Genomic DNA, 6,659 nt, shown 5'->3' with positions numbered 1-6,659 from the left:
GGAATTCCTGTCCCCAGGCCCTGGTGGGGTAATCAGGGAGAGGGGCACTTCCTGGGTGAGGTAGAGATGAGGCAGCTCCAGGCTTGTCAGAGGTCCGGGGTAGGCTGTGTTTTTCACCGCGGGAAGTGGGCCCAGAGAGGGCTCTGACTTACCCAAAGCCACACAGCTTTGTGGCTGGCCTTTCACTTCCTACACAATAGAAGGGGTATCCTCAGCCTGGATGGCAGTAAGCAGGCAGGACTTCAGGGTCTTGGTCAAGGAGAAGAAGGGTTTTTCTCATGCTCCCCTTTCAAACTCTTAGCTCTGGGCAAGATCTAGGGAGCGGCCACAGAGAAAGTGGGGGAGGGGCTCTGGCACTTCGGGGGATGACTTGAAGAAATCCTGAGGGACTGGGAGAGGTCCCTGGTGGGGTGGGGGTTGCAGGGAGCCTCCGGACTTTGGGAGGTACTACAAGCACAGAGGAAGGAGCGAGGCTCTCCTTCCCCCCTCTACCCGCCTCCGCCCCCCCATACCCCCACCCCCCACCGCGGAGGCTGGGGCGGGCCAGGCATCCCGGGAGGAGGCGGTGTCCCTGGCTCCAGGCCCGCTGTTGCAGTGGGGCAGGGCTGGATGGCAGGGGCGGGGCGGTGCCTAGTGGTTATAAGAGGCAGCCAGGGCACCGAGGCAGTGAGCTGTCCGCTCGGCTTGGCAGAAGTACGCTGGCAACAGGCGCACTCCCTGCTCCGACCCAGCCGCGCGCTCCTCCGCAGATATGATCGCTGTGCCCACCGCCTGGTGCTCCGTCGCTCTGGCCCTGCTCGTGGCCTTGCACGAAGGTGAGCCCTCTGGCCTCGCCTGCTTCAGTAGCGACCCCCTACACCACGTCCCGGATCTGTTCAGCGGTGTCTCCCCGCCTTTCGGGGCTGAGATGGCCCCCAAGCTATCTGGGGGCATACAGGGGCCAGGAGCCGGAGCCCAGCAGCAGCGGCAGCTGCCGTAGGGCTCTGCAAGTACAGAGGTGCCGCCGCACAGGGCAGCGGCTGGCCCTTTCCACCAGGACTGCTGGGGCTTTCCCGGGCTGGCCCAGAGTTCCTGAGCAGCTGAGAGTAGCAATTTCCTCGATTATGCAAGAGGAGTTGCCCAGTGGGTCCCCCTATCCCAGCTGTGCCAGGTGCCCTGACCCACCTCTCCACTCCTCTCTCCCTCCTGTGCATGCAGGCAAAGGCCAGGCCGCTGCCACTCCGGAGCAGCCAGTGCCCTCACCCGGCGCCAGAGGCTCCCACCTGCGGTCTCGGCGTTGTTCCTGCAGCTCCTGGCTCGACAAGGAGTGCGTCTACTTCTGCCACTTGGACATCATCTGGGTGAACACCCCCGGGTGAGCTACAGAGGCTCTGCTAGGAGTAGGGGTGGGTGCAGGGAGCTACTATGCCAATGCTGGGAACCTCGGGCAAAGTATAACTCTCCTGGGGCCTTCATATGAGAGTGTTGGGCTAATATCAATAGTTAGCAGTTATTGTTTCAACTCCCAAGTGGAGGCTGCCTGAGCAATATAAAGGGCTGTCTCATGAGAATTCTCACAACGGCCTGGTAAGAAAGTGTTGGCTCCATTTTCCAGGTCAGGGTACTGAGGTTCAGAGAGGTTAAGTGCCTTTCCCAAGATCACACAGGAAGAAGTAAGTGGTGGGTGGAAGCTCCATCCTAAATCCAGTGGATGCCAAAGCTCACACTCGCTCTGCCATGCTGCCTCTGCATGATCTTCCAAGAATAATACAATTAATGACAGCACCCATGTCTCAACTATGCCAGGCCCTATGCCAAGCGTGGCTCGTGCATGATCATCTCCTGAACCCCCGATCCTCCCCTGAGGGAGGTACTGTTGTTGTCCCCAAATGACAGATGAGAAACCTACCCTGTGTCACCTGGCGGAGCCAGGGTGGGGGCCTGTGCTGTCTGTTCTGTCTGCACCCGCACTGCCTCCGGGCCACTGCATACTTCAGGTTGAAGTTTCTGTGTGCGTTTGTGTTTTTTTCCCTTCCCCAAAAGGCAAGAGAAGCCCTGCACGTAAGCGTGTGTGGAGCTAATCCGCATCCAAACACTCACTCAGGGTGGGAATCCTGCCAGTCCCTGCCTGCTGGGTCTACCTGGAGTCATTACAATTCCAACCACACCAGCTAAAATTAGATCTGGCGCCCAAAGGTGCTGGTCCTACCAGCCACAGGGCCCCTGCCCTGCCCTCCACCCGCCTTGGCCAGACTCTGATCTGAAATCGATTTCACCAGATTTCACACACATGTACATGCAAACACGCATGCACATGCATGTACATGCACACTCATCGTTTTTAAGTCAAAGCTCTAAGACACATGTCACCCCTCCAGGCAAGCATAGCTGTGAGCCTGTGTTTACTTCTGTGGGCCTTCTTTGTGAACTAGGGGACAGCCTCGCTCCATCAGCTCAAGTTCCTGTCTGGGAAGGGGAGGACCTGGGAGGACCTCCCAGGGGAGTGGGGCAGGGTAGGGGTAGGGTGGGGGCAGAAGTCCAGAGAGGGGAAGGATCTTGGGTCTTGTTTAGGGCTACCTGGCACCTAAGGAGGAGCTTGTAGTGGGACTTTTTAAGATCGGGGACTGGTCACCTTTTGCTACCACGCTAGCGGCATGGGTGGCCATTGCGTTGTGTGCAGTGTGGACAGTCCCTGCTTGCCAATGGTCATGGTTTATCTAGTTTATCTAATCTCTCCTCTCTCTCTCCCCCTCCGTCTCTGCCTCTCCCTCTCTCCCTCTCCTTCATTCTCACTCTCTCCACCCTACATCACTACCTTGCTGGCTGCCCGCCCACAGACAGACAGCTCCTTACGGTCTGGGAAACCCGCCAAGACGCCAGCGCCGCTCTCTGCCAGGGCGCTGTGAATGCTCCAGCTCCAGAGACCCTGCATGTGCCACCTTCTGCCATCAAAGGCCCTGGTAAGTGGGCACCTAGGCTGCATGGGCCAGAGGTGGCTGCCAACCTAGACCTTCCCTGGAGAACAGGGTGTCTGGGAGACCAGAAGAGGAGCAAAGAGCTAATGGGAGGAGGGGGAGCAGGGTCCTAGGTGCCCATAGGCCGCCCGGGGTCCATATGCAGTGTTCCTTCCTGCTAGGAACCAGTCCCCCTGAGTGCCTCCCACTGCTCAACAATGGGGCCTTCTGAGCGTATCATGTCTCACTCCTGGGTAAGAGGGAATCTTGCCAGGTGATGGCTGAGGCAGCTCAGGCCCAAAGAGGACTTATGACAGGACTTGTCCTGTAAGGCCACACAGCTGGTCAAAAAGAGAGCTGGACTTCAGCCTTGCTCCATCTGACCGAGTCCATGGGGCTTTGGATTCGTACCCGAAATCCAGGGGACTTTGGCACTTCCTCAGGGAAAGAGTAACATCTGGGGTTGGGGAGACTGCGACACCATCCCAAAGTTGTCACAGAACTGCTGGGGACCCTTTGCAATTCTCTTAATTCTTCGGGCCTCAGTTTTCCCATCTGTAAAAGGGTAGGAAAATTTATTCCTTCCTTCCTCCACTTGGAGCCTTTGGGGAAAGCAGAAACTGGCTTCACAATCCCCGGCCTCCATTCCCATGATGGTTTATGAGAAAACTCCTCTGAGACTCAAGCTGTGACTCCACCCCCGCCTCAGTTTCCTCTACAAAGGGCCATGCTCAGGTGCAGGTGGCCAAATTCTGGGAAGGCCGGCCACCCAGCTGCCTCTTTCTGAGGCTAAGGATGCATTCCCGGTAGCTCAGTTTTCCTTGGTCCCCACCCTGCCTGGGAAAGGAAGCATGCCAGGTGCATGAGAGTGGAAATAGATCTGTTCCTGAGGGCAGGTGAGGGTGGAGTGGGGGCTGGGCTGGGCCTGCACCCAAGTGGCTTCGGGTCCCTGGACAGCCCCTCACTTGGGCCCTAATGCTGTTCGTTCAGGTCTGAAGCCATGGCAATCCCAGGCACTGGGTCCACTGCAGACGTGTTCCAGACTGGCAAGACATGGATCACTGCAGGAGAGCTCCTCCAGCGGCTGAGGTAAGGAGAACCTGCACTGATTGAGGCCTCCTGTATGCCTTACACATTTCCTCACATTTCCTTTGTTCTCAATAAGAGGCAGGACTGTGATCCTATTGGACAGTTAAGAGAATTGAGGCTCAGAGACGTAAAGGCACTTTGTCAAGGTCACACAGCAATCTGGCATCTAGCTAACTCCAGAGCCTGTACTTTTAACTGCTATGCTCTTTGTTACCACCAGGCCTGGAAGTAGACCTTTTAGAAGCTAGTTTGAAGGCTTGTGACTCTGAAAGGACCACAGGTGTTTGTTCAGGCTGTGTCTGAATCAAGTATCTCCCATATGCTAGAGTCTAAAGGGACAGCAATGCTACCCATCTCATGGGGTTGTTGTGAGGTTAGATGAGCTGACATAATGAAGCGTCTCCAGCAGGGTCTGGTCCCCAGCGGGAGCACTGGAGGTGTTAGCCATTCCTACCTCTGCTCCTGATGGCTGCTCGGAACTAACCAGTGCTGGGGTCCGGCTTGCCTCCTCAGGGGATCCTATCTTTGTGGGGAGGCAGAAACGTAGGAAAAAAAGGCAGGATGGTGGGATAGGCAGGACCAACATATACTTAGGAACTGTCTTAGGATGAAAAAACTCAAGATAAACTTTGCAAGTACATGGCTCTTCAGAGCTAGCAGAGAGCTTGATTTGCCAACCCGTATTCTTCCTTACAACAGTTCAGACCTGTTTTTATCTTATAGACCCAGAGAGGGGCTCAGAGAGGTTGAAACACTTGCCTAAGTGCTACACCTGGGAACTGAAGCCAGCCTCTTAGTTCCCAGGCTAGAAAGCTTTGAGGCAGGATGAGGCTACCTAAATGACATGAGCCTCAGCCAGGTTCAAAGGGTAGCTAGGACCCATATTTGTCTGGGTTGGACCACTTCGAGCTGGACCTTGAAGAATAGACATCGAAATAGGTGGAATTTGGGTGAGGGGAAGGTGAACAACCTGGAAGGAACAGCATGAGCAAAGATGTGGAAGTGGGAAGGCAGGTCATGGGAGATAAACTCTGGGCCGTTCGCCATCCGGTCATTCTGGCGGCATTTGATGTTGAACATCAGCTTTGTCAAAGCCCCTGTGGGAAGCCCCTAGAGAAGCTCCTAGGCCTGGTGTGGCCTGATGTTGATGGGCAGACCTTGGTTTCACTTACCCGCTGATCCCAGGGCAGCCACGATAAAAGAGTTCAGTCCCTATTACTGCTGCCTCTCACGGGGACCTCTTCGGATGTGCATATCTCCTAAGATGCTAAACTGACCCTCCTCGATTTCAGGGACATTTCTGCTGCCAAGATCCGCTTTGCTAGGCGACAGAAGGAGGCAATAAGGGAGACCAGGCCTACACACTCCAGGCGGAGGAAGAGATAGCGTCGAGAGCTGGAAGAACGCTGGGAAGGAAGCCTGCGTGGAAATGAAAGGAGAGGGGAGCCCAGGGAAGGGAGACCCTCCACCTGTTTCCTGGGCCAGGAAACATACCGGCTGGGATTGGCACAAGCTCTGATCTCCTCGCTCTGGAGAGCGAGCCTCCATCAAGGCGGCTCCAAGCCCTCACAGTGTCCAGGAAAGCTTTTGCTCCCATGGTGCAGAGCAGCCTCTCACCCTGGCTCTGGCCCCACACCCCTGCTGAAAGGAACTGCGTGGGGAAGTGCACTAAACTGGAGGCCAAGTCCTGAGAGGTATCCTATCTGTTGGCTGCAAACCAGGAATGACGTGCAGTGATGGACACTCACACCTAAGCCAGCCCTGGAGGCTGGACAGGGCTGTCCAATGGCTGGTGTCCTGGCCGCCCCCATCTGTCCCTTTTAGATCTCTCTCCCCAGAGTCCTTGTACCTTCATACCCTCAGGACACTCCTGGTAAGAAGGGCCTATTCTGCTTCACCTGTCTGTATATAATTTATTTGCTCTAAGAACTTTGGGAATTCCAATTATTTATTATAATGTATTTTTTTTAGACTCTCAATTATTTGCCTGTGAACTTGTGTTTGTAATAAATAATGGAACAGTACTCTGGGATTTTGTCTTGGCTGAGGTGGGGGTGGGAGGCAGCCCTCAAGAAGCAGCTGCTTGGTAGTTAGAGGGTCACAGGAAGGGGAAGGAAAGGGCCTGCGGCAGGTGCTAGAGCCTTGGGTTCCACTCCCCGTGCCCCTGCTGGGCATCTCTGACTGCTAACCCGCCCTCTCTGGGCTTTTGCCTATCACACGTCTGAACAGCCATTTGTAGCTTTGACATCCAGGATTCCAGGACCTACATTCCCATCAGGCCAGTAACAGATGGCCAGGCCTTGCCCAAAAGCATGTGTGAAAGGGGCCGAGACCCACTAGTGCTCCAGCTGCCCTGTGCTGACAGGGGCTGCTGGGTCCCTGAGCAAATCTATCCAGTGAGGGCTGGGGCTACATGGATTCTAAGGCTGTGTGCAGCTGTAGTGGCCACCGGTGGGTGTTTAGGTAGGGACACAGGCTGGACCCGGTCTTGATCCTCACCTTGGGCCTTGGCTGGGGGTTCAACATGCCTCTGAATGAAGAAGCCCGGGCCTCTAGGAATGGGATGGCCAGTCCTGCCAAGGCCCAAGAAGTAATCCACTTGAGTCCCAGGGACAGCCAACACTAGGGCCACCCCTG

The 6,659-nt window shown here is 55.8% G+C and overlaps 1 protein-coding gene across 2 annotated transcripts; it reads left to right on the top strand.

The window, feature by feature from the left end:
• Positions 1-672: 672 nt before the first annotated feature.
• On the top strand, positions 673-6,046 carry EDN2 (endothelin 2). Of its 2 annotated transcripts, XM_039876724.1 has the most exons (5): positions 673-815; positions 1,198-1,354; positions 2,817-2,939; positions 3,924-4,022; positions 5,315-6,046. In XM_039876724.1, exons 1-5 carry the CDS (start codon positions 752-754, stop codon positions 5,406-5,408), a joined length of 537 nt encoding a protein of 178 aa, XP_039732658.1. In that variant the 5' UTR covers positions 673-751; the 3' UTR covers positions 5,409-6,046. The 2 variants fall into 2 exon arrangements, with proteins under 2 accessions (XP_039732658.1, XP_039732657.1); XM_039876723.1 differs by lacking the exon at positions 673-815 and having other exon boundaries at positions 841-1,354.
• The last annotated feature ends 613 nt before the right edge of the window (positions 6,047-6,659 follow it).

This window comes from Pteropus medius, unplaced genomic scaffold (assembly GCF_902729225.1).
Source record: "Pteropus medius unplaced genomic scaffold, Ma_sr-lr_union100, whole genome shotgun sequence".
In the NCBI taxonomy this organism is placed as follows: Eukaryota; Metazoa; Chordata; class Mammalia; order Chiroptera; family Pteropodidae; genus Pteropus; species Pteropus medius.
The sequence above is the reverse complement of the archived record's forward strand: the minus strand, read 5'-3'. Positions and strand labels throughout refer to the sequence as shown.

Coding starts and splice junctions, on each gene's coding strand:
- EDN2 (XM_039876723.1), top strand. CDS start 1,104: ATGCAAGAGGAGTTGCCCAGTGGGTCCCCCTATCCCAGCTGTGCCAGG. Junction 2,940..3,923: donor TTCTGCCATCAAAGGCCCTG/GTAAGTGGGCAC, acceptor CTGTTCGTTCAG/GTCTGAAGCCATGGCAATCC. Junction 4,023..5,314: donor GAGCTCCTCCAGCGGCTGAG/GTAAGGAGAACC, acceptor CCTCGATTTCAG/GGACATTTCTGCTGCCAAGA.